This window comes from Solanum lycopersicum, chromosome 6 (assembly GCF_036512215.1).
Source record: "Solanum lycopersicum chromosome 6, SLM_r2.1".
In the NCBI taxonomy this organism is placed as follows: domain Eukaryota; kingdom Viridiplantae; phylum Streptophyta; class Magnoliopsida; order Solanales; family Solanaceae; genus Solanum; species Solanum lycopersicum.
Window position 1 is genome coordinate 970,473 of NC_090805.1, and position 26,665 is coordinate 997,137.

The following is a 26,665-nucleotide window of genomic DNA, read 5'->3' on the forward strand; positions in this document are numbered from 1 at the left end:
TGCTGTAATCTGCAAAAGAATTATTTTATTGTGTTGTTCAAATTGATTATCGTTAAGTTTCAAACAAACAGAAACACGTTGTCTGTACGTATTCCTGTGAAGAATTCAGGAGTGTAGAATTCCAACAAACTTTTTCTACAAATATTATTCAATATTTGTTAAATAATAACTTATAACGTATTATTATTATTAAAAATGAAACCCCTTAAATTTGAGGGCCTAAGACACATCTTTTTAAAAACATTGTCGAGTTAGGTCCTCGACTAAAAACAAGCAACACGAGATAGTTACGTGAAAATCTCTTATTGTTCAAGAAAGGAAAGAATCATGCCCTACGTATCATGTAAAATTTCACCAACATCTTCATTAAACATGAACCAAGATTCAGATTATTATACGGGTATTTTTAGACCAAAGTATTCACTACAAAGACATTTTTGCACCAAATCAAAATATTGACGAAAAGGACATTTTACAACCAAACTATAAATGGAGGATATTTTTTACCCTTTTCCTTTTTAATATAATGATCAAATAATATCGGAATGCCCGATAAAATTTTCTGGGACACGTGTACAGATTCTTTCTTTGTAATTTTGTCTTCTTCCTAAAAGACAAATGTTTGTATTTCTGTGCACTTTTCACTTACTCTGCCATTTTTTCTTCTTCTTCTAAGTTTAACTTGCAGTGAGCGTTAATGGCTATTCCACTTATCACCATTTTCTTCATTTCTCAATAATCCCACTTTTAAGTTCTTTCCCAGTTACTATTAACACAAATATTTAAGAAAAATCTCAACTTTTTTGTTGAATACTTGTAATAAGCAGAAATGGATTTTGTGTACAAGAACCCATCAGCTCTTATTGAGGAAAGAGTAAAAGATTTGTTGTCTCGGATGACACTTGAAGAAAAAATAGGCCAAATGACTCAGATCGAACGCAGTGTTGCTACCCCCTCTGTCATTACTGACCTTTCTATAGGTATGCCTTTTTTTCCCTCTTTGCCCTAAAAATAATAATGAAGGTTTCTGAGTTGGAGTCGGGATTTGAAGCTTATGAATTTGGGAAAATTTAGTTCATTTTAAGTTTTTGAGTTTGTAGGTTAGTAGGTAGTTGAGAATTGCCTTGTTTTTAAGGGTTTAGGTTTATTTGTGTCTGTCGTTGTATTAGCCGTATTAGCAGTTTTAGTTTTTGATATCTATCATCATTTGTTTGTTGTGTTTGTGTTACTGCACTGCTTTTCTCGTATTAGTGTTATGTTCTCTTGTTCTTTACATCTGAAATTGGTGAGGGTCTTTCGGGAACAACCTCTCTATCTTCACGGGACAGTGATGAAGTATGCTTATACTCTACTCTCCCTAAACCCCATGAGTGGGATTTCATTCGGTATGTTGTTGGTGTTGTTAAAGTATTGAGTTCTAAACGAAATTTACACATATTCATCAGACAAAAACGAAATTTGGATAAAAGCTATTGAGTTAGAACCAAAGTGCTAGGTCCACGCCAGTCAAGGTGATAGATTAAATTTGTTGTTGGAGTAGATATAAGTGTGATATTTAGAGCACTTTATTTAGCATTGGAATGAAATCAACCTGGATAGAGAATAATCAAGATAAATAATAGGTTTAAGTTATATACACTGACGAGGTAACATCAGTGTAGTTTAACCTGTTACATTAGGTTGCTTACCATTTGGTATAACTTATAAGTTACCAATGAATGATTATTAAGTAGAGTTACATGCAATGACCTGGTTGTGCAACTATTCTATTCCATGCCTGTGTATAGAACGAGAGCTCATAAATGGATTCATTTAGGCGTTATTAACTACCTTATAAGCATTGTGTTTAGCAGGCTTTATTTAAGCGTTTATCGGAAACATCTCTATCTCTACGAGGTAGGGTAAGGTCTGTATACACTCTACCCTTTCGAGATCCACTTGGTGGGATTGCATTTGGTATGTTGTTGTTGTAATTGCCTTATAAAAACTAAGGTGGTTCTAACTAGTTGGGTAAGTGTAAGATTTAGTTAACCCCTTACTCAGCATTGGATTGAAATGGACTTGAATAGAGTGGATGGGTATATAGGATGCATTTAGGTGATTCTAATTAGTTGGGATAAGCTAGTTATCCATGTAGAGGGACAAGTGTGAGATTCAGAGAATCCTTTATTTTGAATTGAATTGAAATGAGATGAAATGAACTGAATAGAGTGGAATGCATATAGATGACTCTTTTAGTTGATACTAACTGGTTGCTGTTAAACTAGCTATGTATTTAGGATAAGATTGGGACTTTGAGAACACTTATAAGACGAAATGGACCTAAATGGAGAGGAACAGGTATAGAGGATTCTATTCCCGGTCCTAAGATGTTCTGGAATTGTGACATATTGCTTTGCTGAAATTTATTTGAACCTTTTTCGTGGCGCAGGGAGTATACTCAGTGTTGGAGGCAGTGCGCCATTTGAGGATGCTCCATCGGAAGCTTGGGCAGATATGGTTGACGGATTTCAAAAGGCTGCGCTGGAATCACGGCTTGGGATTCCGCTTCTTTATGGAGTTGACGCTATTCATGGCAATAACAATGTTTATGGTGCTACCGTTTTTCCACAAAATGTGGGCCTTGGAGCCACCAGGTTGAATTAATGTCAAGCTTTGATCTTTATTACCAATTCTTATTGATAACTGGCATTTAAGATCAATACCTAAATTAGATAAATATCGAGCAGAGATGCAGACTTGGTTCAGAAGATTGGGATTGTGACTGCTCTTGAAGTCAGGGCTTGTGGCATTAACTATACTTTTGCTCCCTGTGTTGCTGTAAGTTGAACGTGTTACTTGTCCCTTTATTGTCTTTGTTTTAGGTCAATTTCATGGATGAATGAAGTAAAGGAAACATAAGACGTTGGACATATGTACACTTAGAGCAAGATGGAAATAGGATACCCTAAGTATCACATCAAAATTTATAATTTGAATTCTTAATTGGTCCTTCCGTTACAAATTTTTTGTCCGGTTTTGACTGGGCATTGAGTTAAAGAAAGTTGCGAAAACTTACAAATCTTGTGGTCTTAAGCTATAAATATGTAGAATTTACCAAAATGCCCTTTAATATTGTGTTCTTAAACATGTCATGTGAGTGACAATTAAAGAGTTGTCAAAAAAGAAAAGATACATTCTTTTTGAAACGGACTAAAAAGAAAAGTAGGACAAACAAATTGAAACAGAGGGAGTAGTATGTTGCTAACTGAGACAAGAGAAACATGATTTGTCGTTTTTCTTTTTGGGAATTCTTGGTTAAAATTTTTATGTTCCCAGTACCTCGTAACTGCTATCTCTCTAGAAGTAGTACTTGTTTTTTTTTTGTTTGTTTGAGAAGATAAGCAGCTTGTATATTGATAAAGAGAAACTATGTAGTACCAAGCTGATGCTGAGCAATACCTCTCTAGTTGTTATCTCTTTTTAACTCTATTGTCTTGAGGCATCTTGACTTCTTCATTTAAATAATGTGAAACAGGTATGTAGAGATCCCAGGTGGGGAAGATGCTATGAGAGTTATGGCGAAGACACCGAACTTATTAGGAAGATGACCTCAATTGTCACAGGCTTGCAAGGGCAACCACCTCCTGGATACCCCCAAAACTATCCTTTTCTAGCTGGAAGGTAGTAGAAGTTGCCATAAAACAAGTTCCAAAATTTTGTATGCTTCTCTGAATATATATAAAATTTATTTCTCTTGTATTTTACAACCTATAATCTTAAGTCTTATGTGCATTCAAATGCTATTCCACATGTTGCAATTTTCAGCAGAAAAGTCATTAGGGAAGGAAAAGTAGAAGCATAGCTAGAGTTGAAAATAAAAAAATCAGTGTTGAAAAGTGTGTCTTAGCTATTATTACCTTATTGTTGATCATTCGCCAGATACTTCTACAGCTTTCTACTTTTGTATTTTTTGTTCTCCTAATGGCAAGGATCTCTTTGGACTGATTGATGAATTTACTCCAGAGACAAGGTTGTTGCCTGTGCAAAGCACTTTGTTGGAGATGGGGGTACTGACCGAGGTATAAATGAGGGAAATACCATATCATCGTATGAAGATCTAGAGAGAATACATATTCCCCCATATATTGACTGTATTTCTCAGGGAGTTTGCACAGTAATGGCATCCTACTCTAAATGGAATGGAAGCCACCTGCATTCTAGCCACTTTCTTCTTACTGAAGTTTTGAAAGGGAAGCTCGGATTTAAGGTAAGGATTGCCTGTTCTCTTAATGCTCTATGGTTCATTTGAAGTCCAAATTTTGGACCATTAGTTCAACATAAAAATCCTCTAGATTGTTAGATGCTTTTCTCATTTCCTTACCATGCTTAGTAGGGGAAGTGATTGAACATATTGCGGTTCCAAAATGCTGAGTTTCAGGGCCCATTTTTGATCGGTATTGTTCTTTAAAATAATGTAGAAAACTAATCAAATTGGTCTGAAGCCTGCACATGTTTGGACTTTGTATTCAGCAAACACAAAAGATTCTCTCAGCAAAGAGCTAGAGAAGTTCATGTGGCTTGGAGTTTGTTCTACTTAGTTTAAACTTCACCAAGCCGAAAGTGTAAAAACTTGTTTCGATGTGCTTGCTTCAACTTACAAAGGAGTCGGTAAGGCAAAGAGAGTGGTAAGTACTCCTTTGTCCTTAACAAGAGGTCTAGGGTTCGAGTCCCCTTGGGTACGGAGTCGCCTTTGTTAGGGAGTGCTTTACCCCAATGTGGGACTTTCCGACGCGAATCCGAATTTAGTCGGGCTCCAATGTGGGTAGGGGACACTGGATGGGAAACCAAAAAAAAAAGGTATGGTTAAGGGGATTAAGAAACAATGTCTCTCTTTTATCTGAATCTGGTTGCGTGGAATTTTGTTATTGTTTATTTATATTTTACCTCGATTTGAATGAAATGCTATGCACTAATGTTCTATTTGTTTGTCAAGTTGCTAGAATATGATTGGCTTAAAGATCACATACACTGCAAGAATCTGAATGCTAACTCTTGTAGGGCTTTGTTATTTCTGATTCCGAAGGAATTGACCGATTTTTCCATCCTCATGGATCTAACTATGACCAAAGTATTTTGGCAGCAATCAATGCAGGGATTGACATGGTACATAAAACCTTGTTTTAAGAGTTATTTTGTCTTTGCATGAGTTATTTTTGTTCTTACTGTGTTAGATTTTTTGCAGGTGATGGTTCCTTTTCGGTATCAATTATTTCTCGATCATTTGAAATATCTTGTGGAATCTGGGAATATTCCAATGACCAGAATTGATGATGCTGTTGAAAGGATCCTGAGAGTTAAGTTTGTTTCCGGAGCTTTTGAGAACCCTCTGAGTGATAGGTCATTGTTGGATACCGTTGGTTGTCATGTAAGTCCGTCTTGTCCATTTTGACAGATATTGGCAAAATATTTATCTTGAATTTTGACATTAAATAAGACCTTCATAAGTTTCATTCTATTCTGCCTTTTATCTCAACAACAAAGTGAACATCTGCTTCACATCCATGATGCACGGACTTCTCAAAATGATTGCAAGCACCCTTGTTGATGTGACATTGGTGTGGGTGTGGGATCCACGTGGGATTCGGTCAACTTATCTTGGATGCTTTGACTACATCTATGACCAAGAAGTATAGATTGATTGGCTAATTCATGAGATCTCTGAGTAAAACCCTATGTTTATAAAGAAATAAATTTTATTAGTTTTAATTCAATACCTTTAATTAATAGAAATAAATACTTTGTATAATGTTAAAATATACGTTTATTGGCCTTATCCCACTTCCCGTATCCGCTCTCGGATTCATACCCCCAAATCCTAAAAGTTCTGTGACGAAGAGTCCGACCTCTAGATGCGCACCCATAGTGGGCACCCAAACCCGAGTCTGAGCAACATAGCTTTTGCATTGCCCTTACAAAAGTTAAATTATGTGAGTTGGCAAACTGTTTTACCTGTTTTTACAATGTATATACTGCTAATTCTGTTTGTTTTGTAAAATTATACATTTTTAAAGAATGTAGGAGAGAGAGAGAGAGGAGTTATGTGCAATATATCAGTGCAGAGGCTTCATAGTAGTTTTCACCATTCTGATAATTGTTTCAGCAACATCGCGAATTAGCACGTGAAGCAGTTCGCAAATCACTGGTTCTTCTAAAGAATGGGAAGGATGTAACAAAACCATTTCTTCCGCTAGATAGGAAGGCAAAGAGAATTCTTGTAGCAGGAAAACATGCTGACGACCTTGGATTCCAATGTGGAGGGTGGACTAAAACATGGGAAGGAATGGGCGGAAGAATCACGATTGGTAAGTTATGCTTCCTCTGTTCTAATTATATGACACTCATTCATATTTACTACATGAAAAAAACAATTTCAACTTTCTATATTGTGAAAACTCTGACTTTAGGTGTACCATTTTATTCTTAGTGACATACTCCTATAGATATAGAAATATTTGACATGTTTTAGTTCACGAGTTTTATGGGTACTTTTGGTATGTGTAGAAAGTCTTTGGTTTTTCTTAAATTTTGTGCCCAGCCAAGCACCGCCATATAAAATGGAGAGAGTAATGGAAAGATGGCATCAGTCGTTACTTATACTTTCATACAACTAGAGCATTATAGTTTAGAGTAGCATCTTTCTTTCCTTCTTTCTTACATGGACTCAAATTTACCACAAGTTTAGGAACAATATCTCAAGAGTTCCGCTCCCATTTCTTGTGGGTGATTTGTAAAAACCCTGTATGTTTGATTGTTTTCTCGCAAGAAATCTTAAGCTATAATGTCATAAAATGCCTGATATCGCCAGCTGATAGCATAATTTTGTATGACATATGTAAGCTAGTGCATACTCTTGTTAGCCTTGCACAAAGATCTTGATGTACTAGGAACCTCAATAGACCCAATGTAGTCCGGTCCTTCTGCGTACCATGCTCAAAACAGAAACTTAGTGCACTTGGCTGCCCTTAGGAACCTCAATAAGGATGAGGATTGGGATTAGACGTGCGTTGAGTCCTTTTGATAATGAGCTCATTTCTCTCAATAGGCCGATGATAATATAATGCATCTCTGAACTTAGTTTACCACTATTAATCACGGATCATTTACTACTTAAAACGGATAATTTGTTGTAGGTACAACTATTCTGGAAGCTATTAAAGATGCTGTTGGAGGGGAAACAGAACTGGTATATGAAGAAAATCCTTCACCAGACACCTTTGCGAGTCAAGACTTCTCTTATTGCATTGTAGTTGTTGGTGAACCTCCCTATTGTGAAAGCGGTGGAGACAGCCAAGACCTCAGAATTCCTCTTGGCGGAGAAGAACTAATAAGCTTGGTTGCAGACAGAGTTCCAACGTTGGTGATATTGATCTCCGGAAGGCCTTTACATATAGAGCCTTCGATTCTGGAGAAAATGGATGCCTTCGTTGCTGCATGGTTACCGGGCACTGAGGGAACTGGTATCACTGATGTCATATTCGGAGATTTTGAATTCCATGGAACCCTCCCTATGACATGGTTTAAGAGTGTAGATCAATTACCCCTGCATCAAGAACAGAACTCCTATGAACCTCTCTTTCCATTCGGCTACGGATTAACAAGTAAAAACAAGGTGATCTAGACGAGATGTGTCGAAGAAAGGTTTAGTGAAATAGACATGTCTATAAAGATGCGGACTATCAGAAAGACTGTATGAAGCTTTATGCAACCTCTTGTGTACTTTGTACCATTTGGTCTCTGGCATATGATGTTACATTAAGTCCAAATAATTATATATTATGTACTATTATTACCATATGTGAACAAGGAAAAATGCGTAACAGTTTCATTTAATAACGATATAAAATATTCAACTTATTTTAGCATATTCTTTAAAATTCTTAACCATTTGAAAAAATTACAAAAAATTTTATCCTCCCTTATTTTCGAATGAATCACATTACACGATCGAACAACTGTGAATGCAAAAATAACAAAGTTATGAAAAAAACAATTCAAAACACTTTATATAATAAAAGTAGTGTCTTCTTTACTATGTAAAAAGAAAAAAAACATGTAAAAAATTGATTTAATGGCCATGAACTTACATTGATGATGAAGTCTGACTCAGTTTATTACATGTATAATTAATAACACTTCATATTGTTTATATAGATATAATATACCTTAATTTTCTCTCTCTATTTTACTTGTGCAAATTAATAATGTAAATATTACTAAAAATTACAATATTTTAAGGGGAAAATACCAAATAAAATAAAATAAGAAAATATGAGAGAATTAAGTTCAATAATATAATGGACAAAGAAAAGGAAAGTTTTCGTAAAGAATCTTTTAATAACATTGAAAAAAAAGTCTGAGACTAGGGAAAAAAAGTGCCATAATATTTTTTCCTTTTAATTTTCTTCCAATTAAATTTTCCTAAATTATATTTCCTAACATGCTTCTTTTGAATTGTTCATATATAAATATTTTCCAAGTCTATATCATGGTAATTTTCATTTTGAAGAATATTTTTTAATTATTGATGCAATTAAAACAGAAGGAAAAAAAAAAAGAAGAAAAATAATGAAGTAGTGACATCTATATAAACAAAAATAGAGAATATGCAACAAAGTAATTAAGTGTCATTTTCCACAAAGTTAATTAACATAAGTACTTTGTGTTATTGGTGAAGTTGGATGTCATATTTATCAAAGTTTAAACCATTAGTTTCATAATATGAAACAAACAATATGAATGACAAGTAGTTCAGTCAAATATAATAAGTACATCAATTATAATTTACAAGTAAGTCAAGCGTAAGCATCAAGTTTATCAAGTCACAATGATCATTCATCACTAAACGAAATCATTTTTCATCGGCTTTCAATACTCGCCGGTAAAGACCTTGGCACAACAACATTCGCCCGTCAAAGACCTCAACATAACCGGCAAAGACCTCGACATAATAGCACTTGCCGGTGGGCAAAGACCTCGGCATTATTGGAACATCCAGAAAAATAATTCTAAGATAAGACTCGAGTCATTCTTTATAATGAATAAGATTTGTATCGAGGAATATATTCTAATTTCCTTAGATGTTAAGGTCACTAGAATTGCCTAGCATAAATGAACTTCGCTTTTAGTCATTTAACTTGCTTCCGTAACTTTAATATCTTTAGTTTTAGAATAATTGTTTTAATTGGATAGTAATAGTGGTTCTCCCATCGGCTAGTAAGTGTGGGTGTCAATCACGATAAATTTGGATCATGACATTTATTCATTCAAATATCTTAATCTTAATAAATACAATTGAGGTCTTATATATACACTATATTTATCTAATATATAACAGCTCCTAAAAAAAAATTCTACCCTTGATATAATTATGCAAACTAATCATTTTGTTTGATGATTAGACCTCCAACTTAAAATCTCTTCAATCCGAAACAAAAAAGTTAGGGAAATCAGTTCTCAATCAATATATGCGCTAGGGTAAACTATGCTTAAGGCAGAATGATCGGGGAGACCCTTATATTTGACTCTGTTTGTCAGTTGGACCCTAATACTTTCGACTTTGTCAATTGAACTCTTAAACTCTCTAAAACGCAATATTTTAAACCCCTTTTCTTATTCTATGTGTGTGAGTATAGCACAACCGCTTACACATGAAATTCCACGTCATTTTATAGAATTTCAAGTAATTTTAATGCCACATAAAAAAAAAAATTAAAAAATAAAAAATAAGTCTTGCACATTAAATTTTCAGTATCATGTTCTTCATATTTGCTCATAATTGAGCGCTAAATTCAGGTCAAATTGGTCTATCTTCCTATTTGACATGATTTTTTTAAAAAAACTAAAAGCTTACCAACACAAACCCAATAATTTTCATCATAATTTTAAATTAATTTCATAAATTCACAAAACTCATCTGTTATTCTTCGAGCTTTTTCATGAAGTTCTTCAATTTTTTAGTATACATCATTACTTTTCAAGGTTTCATAATTATTTTTATTTTAAAATATTTTTAATGATAATATAAAAAATATATATTCACTCGCTTTAAAGCATGTGCAATTAAGTATTTTTTCCATCTCAGCAATATTAGTGTCACATAAGTTCGGTCAATAGCTAAATGTGTTTAAAATACTGTGATTTAATAAGTATAACAAGGGTTCAACGGACAAATGAAACCAAATAAAAGGGTCTTTCAGGTCATTCAACCTTGTATTAAACGTTCAAAGATTACTTGGATAATTTTCACTTTTCTCTCTCTATTTTACTTGTGCAAATAAATAATATAAATATAACTAAAAATTACCATATTTTGAGGGGAAAATACCTAATAAAATATGAGAGCATTAACTTCAATAATAGAGATGACAAAGAAAAGGAAAAGTTTTTGTAAATAAGTCTTCTAAAAACATTGAAAAAGTTTGAGACTATTTTCTTATTTCATGACAATTTTTCCATTTAATTTTCTTCCAATTAAATTTTCCTAAATTAATTATATTTCCTACCATGCTGCTTGCTTTTGAATTGTACGTAACATATTTTCCAAGTCTATATTATGGTAATTTTCATTTTAAAGAATATTTTTTAATTATTGATGCATTAAAACAGAAGGAAAAAAAAAAATGAAGTAGTGACATCTATATAAACAATAGAGAATATGCAACAAAGTAATTAAGTGTCATATTCCACAAAGTTAATTAACGTAAGTACTTTGTGTTATTTGTTTTTTATTTAATTTATTGTTATCATATATAAAGAAGTTTATAGTAATTGTTAATGTATTTTGGCTTAGATTTTAATTGATTTATTTAAATATTGCAGTATCAAAAAAGCAAAGAATGTCTTCGTCAAGAAATAATATCGAGAAGTCGAAGATGAAGATTAATAAGTTGGACGAGATAAGAGAACAAATACAAGAACGAATAAACTACGTTAAGCAACTTGATCATGTACATGAAAACAACGATGAATATGATTCGAGAAGGGATAGATATGATGCCGCAAACCAAATAAATAAATTGAAAGACAAAGAGACCAAACTCGAAAATGAATTGGAAGGAAAGGGTATTAGTTACTACGAGTTTGTAAAAAAATTGAAATAATAGATGTAGGGATTTATATTAGGACCTAAAATTTTATATATTCTAGTCACTAGTTTTTTTTTTTTTTAATCAGGCGTTGTTTATTATAATTTTGGAGATCTCATTGATTAATAATATGCAAATTAAGTTATTCAAAGTAGTAGCATTTTATTTTTGTCAAAGTTTATCGCATGTATGATGGTAAAGACCTCGGCATAACGCCAAAAGACCTCAACATAATAGCACTCGCGGGTAGGCGAAGGCCTCGATCGACATAATTGGAACATTTCAGAAAAATTTCTAAGATAAGACTCGAGTCATTCTTTATGGTGAATAAGATTTGTACTGAGGGATTTTTAATTTTCTTAGATGTTAAGGTCACTAGAATTCCCTAGCATAAAGTTTGAGTTGAAAACTTTAATTGAGTTTTGCAATGAGATCATTCCTGGGTCAACTTCAAACAACAATATATTTCTAACACATAAAGAGTTAGATGTCCCATGACCTATCAAATCGAAAGGGGTGTATTCTTTAATTATTTTCTCAGATAAATGAATTTTAGACAAATGTTTGCTGATAAAAACAGTCTGGAATTTTTCTGTGTAGACTTGATTAAGATTCAGATCTCCATTAAGTGTTAGACTTAATAGTTGTGGATTACTTTTAGTGTAAAACACACTTATAATGATTACAATAAGGGTCTTGTGATACTAATAAGGGTCTGATTTAAGAGTTTGCTTGTGTCCGATTGAAAAAGAACAAACGCGAGGGTGAACAGATTGATAGAACCTTATTGAAGCATGTTCTTGATGTATTTCTTGAAATTGGATCATAAGGCTGACATGTCTTTAATAAAGATCTATCAATCTGCTCACCCTCACATTCTTTTTCAATCTGCACAAGCAAGCTCTTAAATCGGACCTGGAAAAATGAAAAGTAAAATAAGAGATATGATACTTGCCAATTCGAGACTCAGATTGGAGATGTGCAACCCCTTCCTGACGTTTGTTGGCATCAGTGTACCCTAACGAGGTCCGTTCATCGTCCTTAGAGCTAATCCTATGTCCATATCAGGCTCCATATCCACTATTGTAAGGCCCTCTTCGAACCACTTCTAGTTGATCGATCAACTCCATCGTCTTAACCTGGATCATACATGAAAAAAGAACACGACTATTAAATAATTCCATAGTGTACAAATTTGTAGCACCATGTTAAATCTAGAAAAGAAACAAACTTTAACTTTGGTTTTTTATAGTATTAAGACAAATAGATAAGCTCGTTTGGTTGGGGAACAAGTTAAAGTCGAGATTGTAACCCGGAGTGCATAACAACAGTTTCAAAGTTGAAGTGAAAGATTTTGTGATAGTGACTTTGAAAATGGATTACTTATTTATACTCTCAAAAAGAAAAAAAACAATTATATTTGTCCACTTTTATTTGTCATATTGCATTTTTCAGAAGTCAATTTGACTAATTTTCAAAGTAATATTAAATAACATTAATTTTGACTACATTAGAATCATTAACATAACTTATTTTTTCTATGTTTTTCCACTCATTAAAAGTTGATTTGATTAATTTTTGAATATGGTCAAAGTTATTATTGTTTGACTTTAAAAAAAAGAAAATTATAATAATTAAAAGTTGATGTTGGTAATATCACATTTATTGAATTCACATTAAAATAAAATTATTTATTAATATATAAAGTACAATAAATACATCAGAATAATTGTATTTACTAATTATATTTATGAATTCATATAAAATTATATTTATTATACATAAAATACAATGTGTGTATCATTCGTTGTAGTATATATATATAAAATATAATGTGTGTATAATTTGTTGAATGATTCATTGCAAAATAAGTTCCAATATTCGAGAATTCATTATACAAAATATTCATTGTTTTTTATAGTCCGTTTGGATTGACTTTAAAAATAGCTATTAAGTCAAAAATATAAAGATAAACTTAGATGACTTTTAATTCAAAAAGTAAAAAGTAGGAGGGACCAACAACTTTTGACTTTTGACTTATTTTAAATCATTTTAAACTTTTTAATGTTATTTTAACTGTGTCAAACACTTCCTAATCTATTTTAAGACATTTTGACTTATTTTAAGATATTTTTTTATTTGTCAAATACTTTAAGAAGTTTTAAAAATATCGACTTAAAGTAAATTTGATCAACTTTTAAGTTAATCCAAACACCCTCTTCATAATTAAACACTCTCCCCGTCCCATTTTATGTCAATCATTTCTATAAATAGTTGGACCACAATATTTTTCATTTTATAAAATTTATGCATAAATAAATTATCATGTTTTGCCTATGATATCTTTGATAGAATAGTTGGTTAATCTTGTTATTTATTAATAAAGTTGACTTAAGAAAATATTAAATAAATGTAGAAGGATAAAGTTACATCATATGTTAATGCAAGAATCAAATTAAAAAGGTGACTTATAAAATGGGACGAAGAAAATATTATTCTTTGTGTTTTTACTAAATACATTTATGATTGTAAGAGAATAAGTTATTTCCAGAAGAACTACTTCTTGACATCTGCCATAAAAACATGCAACAACTAAGCACTAACAAAGGAAACCACGCACGATAAGAAAGAAAAAAAATAGAAAGTTTTCTAACAATTAATCTTCATAGTCTCTCAAAGATCAGTATAGATATATTTGTATCCTTGAGTCTCTACTTGAATTTGGCTTGTACACATATAAGATCTATGAATCTAACTCCGATATCATTTGTCGTAAACAAAAAATGAACATGATGACACTTGTCTCTTCCTAGAAAGACAAGTTAGCCTCAGCCAAACGAAATGAAATAAAACTAGAAATATAAGCAAAGATAAGAAAGGATGAAAACCTATTCATTTTATTAACAGCTAAAAACCTGATTGTCATGTGTATAAGTCTCTAATACTTAAAGTGTAGGATTAAGAAAATAAATACAAGTTTCAATGTTTTTGTTTCTCAAATAGAAATGATCACACATAATCGGGCTTAGAACCCACATAAGTGTAGAAGCAAGGGGTGAATATCAGCAACATGGTGCCCGACAATCAATCTAACAAACCAAGCAACTAGCTAAAACTCGAATACTCATTTTCGTTCCAACCAAAATCTCCTCAAACTAGAATCTGCATAGAAATCAGTCCAACCTAACAATTCTACAGTGAAAAGGTCACGAGATTCAAAATTCACAGTCCAAAAGCCACAAGTAAAGAACCAATAATAAAAGGTGCTATATTACCACTATTTTATTATTTCATGGCAATTTTTTTTTCTTCAATTACAATGTATATATTTTTTTTCTAGTCAACCATATGGCGATTTTCATTTTTAGTAATATTTTCAATTAACAGACTAAAATAGAAAGAAAAAAAAGTGAGGAAAAATTGAAGAAGTGTCATCTATATAAACAATAGAGGATATGCAATTAATAATATTGTTCTTCTTTCACAAAGTTAAAGTCCATATTAAGTTCTTTTGAGTTTCTTAAAAACATAACAATTAATAATATTGTCCTTCTTTGTCTTTATTTAATTTTTTGTTTTTTCTGAAGAGGTTTATATAGTACATTCACGCATGAGGTTTATATAGTACATTCACGCATGAACAAAATCAACATATTATGACATAAGAAAAGTAAAAAAATTGTAAATGTGTTTTGATTTTGTTTTGTATTAATCACGTTACATATTGTAGTGATAAATGGTGTTACTATGTTGACAAGTTGAATCTCTTATTTTAGTTTTCATTTTCTCCGAGTCTTGTGATATGAATGAGGGTCCGACTTAAGAGTTTGTTTGTGCAGATTGAAAAAGAACGTGAAGGTGAGTAGATTGATAGAGCTTTATTAAAGAATGTGCTTGATATATTTGCTGGAATTGGAAGGGGGAAATGGAGTATTAGCTGCGATACTTCTAAAAATCGTAAGGCTGATATGTCTTCAATAAAGCTCTATCCATCTTGGGAAGACATGTCAGCCTTACGATCTTGGGCGGCTAATACTCTATTTCCCCTCTTCCAATGTCAGCAAGTATATCAAGACCAATCTTTAATAAAGTTCTATCAATCTGCTCACCCTCGCGTTCTTTTTTAATCTGCACAAGCAAACTCTTAACTTGGATCATACATGAAAATATAAAGGCTCCATATCCACTATTGTTAGGCCCTCTCCGAACCACTTCTAATTGATCGATCAACTCCATCGTCGGATCATACATGAACAAGGAACATGACTATAAATAATTGCATGTTAAATCTAGAAATGAATGAAACTTCGACTTTGATCCTTATAGTATTAAGACAAATAGATAAACTTGTTTATTCGGGGAACAAGTTATCATGGGATTTGTAAGAGATCCATAAAAAGTGAATGACCAAAGAATTTAAAGTCGAGAGTGTAACCTTTGGTGCTCCACAGATTAATGGGATTTGTAACATTTTCCATCAAAGTTGAAGTGAAAGATTTTGTGATAGTGACTATGAAAATGGAACACTTATTTATAAATTTTTTTTAAAATGTATTGTAAAATCTCATTAAATTAATGGTGAACCATAAAATATTACTATTTTGTGAGATTAAGTTAAATGAATGTTAATTTTGACTACATTACAATCATTAAGGTAAACTATTAATTTATATACTATATTTTTCATCTTTTAAAAGTCAAATTGACTATTTTTAAATGTTAAACTAGATTACATTAATTTAATATTATAAATAAAAAAATAGACATTCAAAAATTTTCATAATTTCCAATTTTTTTTCATATCAATATGCTGAAAAAATACATCGTAAAATGTTAGTCAAATTTATCATCGTTTGACTTCAAAAGTAAGAAAACTATGACAATTAAAAATGGAGAGAGATAGGCTCTTGCTCTACCTCTTGCTAAGTACTTATGCTCCCAGATGTTTTGATGAACTCCTCACAAAGTGCAGGGACCTGGTCCTCTGCAGAGTATGAAAACTCATCCAGTTGTCAAAGTGTTGTATAGCTGTAAAAGTTGTCTGCATCAAAAAGTTGGTGAAGCAGCAGAGTACTTCAGTAATAGATTGTTTGTTTGATGGGTAATAACTCTTCATGGTATATATCAAACAAACAACAACAATATTGATTCATTTATTCAAAGAGAGATATTATCAAGCTTCAAAACAACAAGGGACTTGATAGAAGTGTTTTTATTGTTTTCTGTACCAATTGCATTTGTTTGCTTGTAATTGTTCTTATATTGTAGGATTGATTTCACTTGTGAAAGGAACGTTTCAAACTTGTGTGAATCATTGTAAGAAATTAGTTAAAGATAACTTGGGTTCTTGCTCTAAAAGTCTATATTAATCAAGTTAGGATTAGTACAGTGAATAGTATTGTATTTGCTCTGGCTTAGGTAAGTGATAGGAGAGACTGCTTAGTGTAGAGATTAGCAGGCTAATCTTGTTTTGTAACTAACTTTTACTTTTTCTTGTCGAAGATTAGTAAAAGCTTTTACTTAGTGTAGAGATTAGCAGGATTACTTTTAGCGTCAAAAAAACTTAATGTCTAAGATCTATTTTATTAAGATTAGAATCTTCATTAAGTGCTAGCCTCAGTGGTTGTAGATTACTTTTAGTGGCAATGCTAATTGTTGTAAACACTTCTAACGGCAATTGAGTTAACGTCAGTGCATCCAGAATCGTCAAGAACTTTAACCACATTTATAGACCGTTGTTTAAAAATACTTATTATATTGAATATTGTAGTGAAATTACAAGTTAGGAGATTTGAACCCTAACTAACTGAGTTGCTAAGATACTCCGAATTCATTCTCATTTCATTTGGATAGTTAGTTTCTTTTTTTTCATGTACTCTGCCCCTTGAAAATACATTTGGCACAGAACCATTTATCTTAACTACAGATGGTCTTCCCTTAACAAAAGTTAATTCAGCCAAGTCAATTGCCCTGCATAGAGAAGCTACTTTATCTTCACATTCTTTTTGTTTCTCATCAGGATCACTATCAGCAACGATTCGAGACTCAGATTGGAGATGTGCAACCCATTCCTGACGTTTGCTGGCATCCGTGTATGAATACATTGTGTCATAACGAGGTCCGTTCATGAACACCATCATCCTTAGAGCTAATCCTATGTCCATGTCACCTGAAAATGAAATGCCTCCAAATCCACCACTGTAAGGCCCTCGTCGACTCACTTCTAGTTGATCGATCAACTCCATTGCCTTAACCTGGATCATACATGAACAAAGAACAGAACTATAAATTATTGCATGTTAAATCTAGAAATGAATCAAACTTCGACTTTGGTCCTTATAGTATTAAGACAAAAGATAAGCTTGTTTGGTTGGGAACAAGTTATCTTGGGATTTGTAACATTTCCATCAAAAATGAATGACCAAGGAATCTAAACTCGAGAGTGTAACCTTTGGTGCTCCGCAGATGGTCCCAACAGGCAATGCAGCCCGGAGTGCATCCCAACAGGTTAAATGATCAAGCAACTCTCCCGACACCTGTGGCATGAAACAACCAAAGATCATTTTCCGAGATGTAATCTATTGTATGCTATCATAAATATGGACTTACCGTGGAGCTCATGTGCATCACATCGGAATACCTCTTGACACTCATGAGCTTTTCAACATTCACAAAACCAGGTTTGATATCTTTTAACATCTGCATTTCCAACATCAGATCCTCATCAGGCGTCCTCCCTCTTGTGGTTGTCCTAGCTAATGGTCGATTAACAATTCTTCTCTGTGAATGGAACAAATGATCAACATTACAAACTCTCAAAAACTAATTAAATGTGTGAAACAGAGAAAAAGGGGAGAAAAACTACATCATCCCTCTTACTTTCTTCACACGCGCCAAAGTTTCTGGACTCGATGCAACTAGAGTACAACCTCTGGCCTGATATAGAAAAGATAACATAGTAACTTCACTGAAAATCAGATATTTACTCACATTGAAAACACAAAGAACAAACGACTTACTTGTATGTAAGTCATGTATGGGCTTGGATTCACAATTCTCAATGCTCTATAGACTTCAAATGGATCAGCAAATGTTCTTCTCTCAAAACGTTGACTCAAAACAATTTGATGTATGTCTCCAGAAGCAATGTGCTCCTTTGCCTGTAAGATGGCATTCTTGTACTCCACACATGTCATGTTTTTTTGGGTTAACGATGTTTCAAATTCGTGAATACAGAAATCCACAGAACCAGGAGATAACCTTGGACTAAAAAATAAAAATTCAAAATGTATATAATGTTTCTCAGTTTCTTGTTTTTATGCAAAAAAAAAAACGAAAAAGGACTTACGACTTGATTCCTTGTACTCTAGACATTAATATTTCCAAGTGTTTCTTCCCATCAAGATAAGCCTCAAGAAGAGAGGAATATTGATCCAACCACACCCAGTGAATCACATGCGCTTTCTACATGAACAAGAAGTATTTATCCTGTTCTCATGTATATGAAGCAAGTGTAAATCAAGAACAAACGACGATAACAGCTATAGAGACATCTCATAAGTGCAAAATTCGACAAATATACCTTCTCTACATGATCAAATACAATGACATCCTCATAAAGTCCTAACTGGATATCTGCAAGGTTTCGGTCATCCTCTGGAGCCCTTAGGAATGGAAACTTGTTGTTCTCTACATATCGAACTGTGTCATATGAGAAGTAACCAAACCATCCTCCTGTTTGAAGTGATATTAATGACAGTAAAATTGTGATTTAATTAAAAATTCTAGCTCCGCCACTGCCAGTAACACGCATATGGAAATATTTATGACTCTCATGACACTTATGTATTCAGATGAACACCCTCGCGGGGCCTTAGATCCGCCCCTGAATATATCTTTCCAGTGAAATCTAGTTGTTAATCGAGAACGAGCCCTATATTTAGTCCTTGTAGCAAGCTATAGTGGGAAACTAATTAACTAAGTTACTCGTACTACAATAAGTGAAAACAGAATCCTCACCACAAAAAGTATCAGGTAGTTCATCATCAATAAGTCCTGGTTTCCATCCGTTGGAAATACTTGCTGGAATTGTCATCGGATCTTCGACCGTCTTCTCTGTCAATTTTCCAGCATGGTGGTCCAATATAGTCACATTGTGTTCCTTAACTATGATTTCCATGGATGGTTGAGCTCCCACCACGCTGTATCGACCCTGAGAGAAGCAACTATAACTAGTGGAATTTATAGTAAAATTTCACAAACTATAACTATAACTGCATTTTATAGTGTTCGAAATGTTAGGTTGTGCAGCCTGATTAATATTTGATGTACTGTCATATATTAATGTTCACATGATCCAAATTTTACGCTGTACTGTTCATTCTCCATTTATTCTCTGTAACTGTTCATACTCTGAATCATTAATATATACCTCACCGCCGTGGAAGTATACCGACGGGGTGTTACCAAGAACTATTGTTTTCTCTCTTTCTCTCTCTAGATTTCTCATCTCTCTCTCGAAAGTTTCTTGTGTTCTTCATTCATCAAGTGTGTAGGTGTGTTTGGATTCGATCCTAACACGAAATTGAAGTGAAAGATTTGGTGATAGTAACTTGGAAAATGGATCACTTATTTATACTCTCAAAAAAATTTATTATAAAATTTCACGAAATTAATGGTGAACCATAAAATATTATTATTTTGAGATACAATCAATTTTGATTACATTAGAATCATTAATATAACTTATTAATTTATATTCTATATGATTATATCTGTCCACTCATTAATGAAAGTTGATTTAATTAATTTTTTAAATTTGGTAATATTATTGTTTGACTTCAAAAAAAGAAAATTATAACAATGAAAAATGGATGTTGTTAGTATCATATTTATTGAATTCACATAAAAATAGAATTATTTATTAATATAAAAAGTGTAATGAACACATCAAAAATAATTGTATCTTACTAATAATATTTATTGAATTCATATAAAATTCTATTCATTATACATAAAATACAATGTATGCATATAATTCATTGTAATATATATATATATATATATATATATATATATATATATATATATATATATATTTGTTGAATGGTTTATTGTAAAATAAGTTCAAATATACGATAATTCATTATATAAAATATTCATTGTTACTTAGAGTCCGTTGGGACTGACTTAAAAATATCTTTTAAATCAAAAATGAAAAGATAAGTTTAGATGACTTTTAAGTCAAAAGTAAAAAGTATGGAGGGACATACTCTTGGTTTTTGACTTATTTCAAGTCATTTTAAACTTTTTTATGTTATTTTTAATCTTGTTAAACACTTTTTAACTTATTTTAAGTCATTTCGACTTATTTAAAGGTATTTTTATATTTGTCAAACACTTCAAGAAATTAAAAAAATGACTTAATTTAGGTTTGATCAACTTTTAAGTTATCCAAACTCTCCCTTAATAATTAAATACTCTCAAAGTACTATTTTATATGTCATCTATTTCTATAAATAGTTGGACCACAATATTTGTCATTTTATAAAATTTAGGGAGAATGTGCAAGTACCCCCTATACTATGACCGAAATTTCAGAGACACGCCTTAACTAAACTAAGGTCCTATTACCGCCTAAACTTATTTTTCGTGTAATTATATACACCTTTTGTCTTACGTTGCACACTCTGTTACCCTACGCAATTGAGGCGCGTGGAAGACATTTGGATGCCACGTAAGCCGAAAAGGTGCACAAAATTAAAAAAAAAAAATAAGTTCAAGGGGGTAATAGGTCCTTAATTTAGTTAAGTGTGTCTTTGGATTTTGGTCATAGTCTAGAGGGGTATTTGCGCATTTTCCCTAAAATTTATACATAAATTACCATGTTTTGCCTATTATAGCTTTGATAAAATAGTTGATTAATCTTGTCATTTAATAATAAAGTTGACTTAAGAAAATTTTGAATAAGGCTAGAAGAGTAAATTTACATCATATCTTAATGCAATTGCAAATTAAAAATGTGACATATAAAATTGGACGAAGGGAGTATTATTCATTGTATTTTTACTAAAATATTCAATGTATGATTGTGAGAAAATAAGTTATATAAGCAACATAGGAAATTTTTGAAATCATATTAAAAAATAGCTTCCCATTTAAAAGGTGTCACAAAATTAGCAATGACAAATCAAATACATAAAGTGTTATGTGCATACGAAAAAATCATTCCACGTGCACTTAAAAAGGCTTGCAATCGTTGCATCATCGAAACTTTCGGATGCAATAAAAAAAGTTAGAAATGAGCTTCAACTAGCTAGATTCAAATTTCAACAACAAACAAAAAACACAATATAATCATATTTCACTAAATTTTCTTTGATATATGTGTACTTTCAAAGAATTTTAAATATATAATATTAATGAAACCATATATTTATATAGGAATCTTTTGAAAACTTATTATCTTATCAAAAAACTAGAGATAATATAGTAAAGGAAAAATACTCAAATACATTGAACTTTGAGAAAAGTATCATCTATATCGTTCGTAAAAAGTTTGGTTCATCTATATCATTTTCATTAGAGAAAAAATCCATCTATGCCATTATTTGTTAAATGAAGAAGGTTTCAATTTCGCAAAATCATTTTTTATCCGTGGTCAATTATGATTTGACAACGCTATTAAGTAAATCATTTTTTTTAGAAAAGAAAAATGTCCAAATATGATATCATACTTTGAGAGAAACTCATTTATGTCATCCGTTTAAAGTATGGTTCATCTATATAGTTTTAATTAATAAATAATGACATGGATAAATCTTTACTCAAACGAATATGATATAGATGAAGTATGATATAAAAAGTCTTTTCTTAAAGCTAAATAACATATTTAAGCTGTTTTTCTATAATAAAATAATATAACAATTATTATTTTCTTAATGAATACGCTAAATTTAGATATAACAACTAAAAATACAGTAATAAATTTAACTGCAACCGACTCCCAAAAAATTGTGACAACTGTTCTATTTATTATTTTGTTTTAAATTTCTTAACCTACTGCAATACTACTACTAATTCAAAATTACTATTTGCACCATTGCCATAAATGAGGAATTTATGACGTGCACGCAACCGCTAAATGACCACAATTATGTGACTAAAATATGACAATAAATATGTCACGTTTTAAAAAGATTGATCTAATTTAATCTGAAACGAATTTTAAGAAAAAAAGAAAAATTTTTAATCTTATAGTTCAAGTTATGTCAAATGTATTAAAATGTTCTTTAATCTTGTGATTTTAAACATGTCAGGTGGAAAGTTAAAAGCTAAAGTGTTGTCAAATAAAAAAAGGGTCGTTCTTTTTTAACAAACTAAAAAGGAAATAAAAACATTCTTTTTAAACGGAAGGATTATAAAAAGATCAATATGATCCTTTTTTCTCCCAAAGAGAGGAAAAAATTTATTCGCATTCAGTGTTTATATTAAATTAATTTAATTTCAAAAAAATCTATAAGTATTTTGTAGACTATGATCGAAATCTCAGAAACATATCATAACTAAACTAAGATCCTATTAGCCCTGAATTTTTAATTTCTTTTTTGTAATTTTTTGCACCTTTTTGGCTTACGTGACATCCAAATATTTTTCAACGCCTCAATTGCGTGGAGTCACGGAGTGTGCCATGTAAGACAAAAGGTATATATTATTACCAAAAAAAAAAAAAGTTCAAGAGGTAATAGGACCTTACTTTAATTAAGGTGTAAATCTGAAATTTCGGTCATAATCTAGGTGGTATTGTACATTTTCCCTTTAATTTCTATCACAATGTGATTTAATGAAGTAAAATTTGTGTTTTTAAGATTAAGTAAAATGAACAATAAATTTAAACACAGATGTATTGAATTATAATAAATATTTTGTGTAAATAAATTTTATTCCAAATAAAACTTTAGTCTTTAATATTTCTTTAAATTCTAAAAGTTCAGATTACTGTTATTTAACAGAAAAAAATATATTTTTTAATTTTGCGATTTAGAGTGAATATATCTTTTATTGAAAAAATGATGATATATATCTATAGTTCAACTTACGTTGCATATTTATTATATATCAGCCAATTAAAATAGAAATTTTGAATCTTTTAACAAAATATTAATTGCTTCAAAATGACAAATTAAATTAGGAAATAACTACTCAATTAACATTTTTATTATTATTGTTATTGTTATTGTGCACAAAAAACAAAAAAAAAAAACTAGGCAACCTTTGATGTTCCTAACTAAAATTCATTTATTTAAATTATTTGTCCATTCCGCATGTATTGAGAAAGAACTAAATGAGAAAATTTAAATTTGAGAGGAAGAGCAAAAAAGCAAAAAGACTAATCTATAGCATAATTAAAGTAATAAAATCTAATTAAATTAAGTATGTCAATTTAAGTTGAGAGAAGCAACTATAACCAGTGAAATCTGAAAAAGATAGATTGTACACAGACCTTATAACTATTTTACACAACTAGAAAGATTATTTCCGATATATATATATCAAATCAATCAAAAAGCTAAAAAAATAATTAAAAGAAAAACTTACAACACTAGAACCTTCAACTGATTCATATAAAAAACTTGGAGCTTCATGATCCTCTTCTTTCACCAAACATCGATACGCCAACACCGGAGTCAGATGATCGGAAAAAATGGTAGTGTACAGCGGAATCAAGTTTCCGGTTTTAGAAACTTCAATGAACCTCTTCTCATCAATAACTGAACAAAAAAAAAAAAAATTTATTTATTTACTCTCACACGATTTAATCAGTCAAATTAAGTCACATAAATTGAAATATATACCGTGACGAAGAGATGAAGAGCAGCAATGGAGACGAGCATAAGTTGAACTCCGAGAGATCGGCAGAATATTCCGATGACAGATAGGTAACAATTGCATTTTATAGTGTTCGAAAATTGAAGTGAAAGATTTTGGTGATAGTGACTTGGAAAATGGATCACTTATTTATACTCTCAAAAAAAAAAATTATAACAATGAAAGTTGATTTAATTAATTTTTTAAATTTGATAATAATATTGTTTGACTTCAAAAAAAAAAATTATAACAATGAAAAGTGGATGTTATAGTATCATATTTATTGACATTATATAAAAATAAACTATTTATTAATATAAAAAGTGTAATAAACACATTAAAAATAATTGTATCTTGTTAATTATATTTATTGAATTCATATAAAATTATATTCATTATACATGAAATACAATGTGTGCGTATAATTCGTTCTAATATATATATATTTGTTGAATGGTTCATTGTAAAATAAGTTCAAATATACGATAATTCATGATATAAAATATTCATTGTTACTTAAAGTCCGTTGGGATTGATTTAAAAATAGCTTTTAAATCAAAAATAAAAAAATAAATTTAGATGACTTTTAAATCAAAAGTAAAATGTATGGAGGGACATACTTTTGGTTTTTGACTTATTTCAAGTCATTTTAAACTTTTTTATGTTATTTTTAACCTTGTTAAATATTTTTTAACTTATTTTAAGTCATTTCGACTTATTTTAAGATATTTTTATATTTGTTAAAGACTTGCAGAAGTAAAAAAAAATGACTTAATTTAGGTTTGACTAACTTTTAAGTTAATCCAAACTCTCCCTTAATAATTAAATACTCTCAACATACTATTTTATATGTCATCTCTTTCTATAAATAGTTAAACCACAATACTTGTCATATTATAAAATTTAGGGAGAATACACAAATACCCTCTAGATTATAACCGAAATTTCAGAGACACACCTTAACTAAACTAAGGTCCTATTACTCTTAAATTTATTTTTCTTGTAATACCTTTTGTCTTACGTGGCACATTCTGTGACCCTACGCAATTGAGGCGCGTAGGAAATATTTGGATGCCACATAAGCCAAAAGGTGTACAAAATTATTAAAAAAATAAGTTCAAGGGGTAATAGGACCGTAATTTAGTTAAGTGTGTCACTGGATTTTGGTCATAATCTAGGGGGTACTTGTGCATTTTCTCTAAAATTTATGCATAAATTACCATGTTTCCTATTATAGCCTTGATAGAATAGTTGATTAATCTTGTCATTTATTAATAAAGTTGACTTAAGAAAATATTGAATAAGGCTAGAAAAACAAAGTTACATCATATCTTAATGCAATTGTAAATTAAAAATGTGACATATAAAATGGGACGAATGGAGTATTATTCATTGTATTTTTACTAAAATATTCAATGTATGATTGAGAGAAAATAAGTTATATAAGCAACATAGGAAATTTTTGAAACCATATTCAAAAATGGCTTCTCATTTAAAAGGTGTCACAAAATTAGCAATCACAAATCAAATACGTAAACTGTTATGTGAGTACGAAAAAATCATTCCACATGCACTTAAAAAGCCTTGCAGTCGTGGCAACATCGAAACTTTCGAATGCAATAAAAAAATTTAGAGATAAGCTTCAACTAACTAGATTCAAATTTCAACAACAAACAAAAAACACAATGGAATCATATTTCAATAAATTCTATTTGATATATGTGTACTTTCAAAGAATTTTAAATATATAATACTAACAAAATCATATATTTATATAAGGATCTTTTGAAAATATATTATCTTATCGAAATGCGTGATTTATTTCATTGATCCAAATCGAAATCTAGAGAAAAAGTTTTGTGCTAGAAAGATTATTAGTTTATCGAGTATTAATTTATTGAGATTTTAATGAATTTCTACTTTTCTTGGCCATACATAATGATTCACGTGTCTCAATTAATAGGGATAATATAGTAAAAGAAAAATACTCAAATACATTGAAATTTAAGAAAAATATCATCTACATCGTTCGTAAAAAACTTGGTTCATCGATATCATTTTCATTAGAGAAAAAATTCATCTATTCCGTTATTTGTTAAATGAAAAAGGTTTCAATTTCGCAAAATCATTTTTTATCTGTGGACAATTATAATTTGACATTGCTATTAAGTAAATCATTTTTTTATAAAAAAAAATGTCCAAATATGATATCAAACTTTGAAAAATAACTCATTTATGTCATCTGCTTAAAGTATGGTTAATCTATATAATTTCAATTAACAAACAATGGCATGGATAAGTCTTTACTTAAACAGATATGATATAAATAATGTATAATATAAAAAGTATTCTTTTAACGCTGGATAACCTATTTAAGCAGTTTTTCAATAATAAAATAATATAACAATTATTATTTTCTTAATAAATACGTCAAATTTAGATATAACTAAAAGTACACTAAAAAAGTAGTAACTAATTTAACTGCGACCGACTCCCAAATAATTGTGACAACTGTTCCTTTTTGCAGATAGGATAATTTATTATTTTGTTTTAAATTTCTTAACCTACTGGAATACTACTATTAACTCAAAACTGCTATTTGCATCATTGCCATAAATGAGGAATTTATGACGTGCAGGCAACCGTTAAATGACCACAATTATGGGACTAAA

At 30.9% G+C, this 26,665-nt stretch overlaps 2 protein-coding genes across 4 annotated transcripts; one reads left to right on the top strand and one right to left on the bottom strand.

Annotated features, from left to right (window-relative positions):
- Positions 1–525: 525 nt before the first annotated feature.
- Positions 526–7,904, top strand: LOC101263519 (uncharacterized). The gene is made up of 9 exons (XM_019214478.3): positions 526–980; positions 2,432–2,636; positions 2,730–2,820; positions 3,518–3,663; positions 4,006–4,249; positions 5,041–5,145; positions 5,225–5,407; positions 6,143–6,344; positions 7,173–7,904. The coding sequence occupies exons 1-9, from the start codon at positions 830–832 to the stop codon at positions 7,658–7,660; spliced, it is 1,815 nt and encodes a 604-aa protein (XP_019070023.1). The 5' UTR covers positions 526–829; the 3' UTR covers positions 7,661–7,904.
- An 8,957-nt stretch (positions 7,905–16,861) lies between these two features.
- On the bottom strand, positions 16,862–24,129 carry LOC101263817 (anthranilate synthase alpha subunit 1, chloroplastic-like). Of its 3 annotated transcripts, none has more exons than XM_010323439.4 (10): positions 23,981–24,129; positions 23,724–23,896; positions 19,146–19,338; positions 18,709–18,815; positions 18,475–18,590; positions 18,146–18,392; positions 18,006–18,062; positions 17,736–17,906; positions 17,576–17,662; positions 16,862–17,380 (listed from the first exon to the last, which is right to left on the bottom strand). In XM_010323439.4, the coding sequence occupies exons 1-10, from the start codon at positions 24,075–24,077 to the stop codon at positions 16,925–16,927; spliced, it is 1,704 nt and encodes a 567-aa protein (XP_010321741.1). In that variant the 5' UTR covers positions 24,078–24,129; the 3' UTR covers positions 16,862–16,924. The 3 variants fall into 3 exon arrangements, with proteins under 3 accessions (XP_010321741.1, XP_069155061.1, XP_004240395.1); XM_069298960.1 differs by having other exon boundaries at positions 18,709–18,827; XM_004240347.5 differs by having other exon boundaries at positions 18,709–18,860.
- Between the last annotated feature and the right edge of the window lie 2,536 nt (positions 24,130–26,665).

Coding starts and splice junctions, on each gene's coding strand:
- LOC101263519 (XM_019214478.3), top strand. CDS start 830: ATGGATTTTGTGTACAAGAACCCATCAGCTCTTATTGAGGAAAGAGTA. Junction 3,664..4,005: donor TATCCTTTTCTAGCTGGAAG/GTAGTAGAAGTT, acceptor AATTTACTCCAG/AGACAAGGTTGTTGCCTGTG. Junction 4,250..5,040: donor AAGGGAAGCTCGGATTTAAG/GTAAGGATTGCC, acceptor TAACTCTTGTAG/GGCTTTGTTATTTCTGATTC.
- LOC101263817 (XM_004240347.5), bottom strand. CDS start 24,077: ATGCAATTGTTACCTATCTGTCATCGGAATATTCTGCCGATCTCTCGG. Junction 23,897..23,980: donor CTCTTCATCTCTTCGTCACG/GTATATATTTCA, acceptor TTTTTTGTTCAG/TTATTGATGAGAAGAGGTTC. Junction 17,381..17,575: donor CCATCTGCGGAGCACCAAAG/GTTACACTCTCG, acceptor TGTATGATCCAG/GTTAAGGCAATGGAGTTGAT.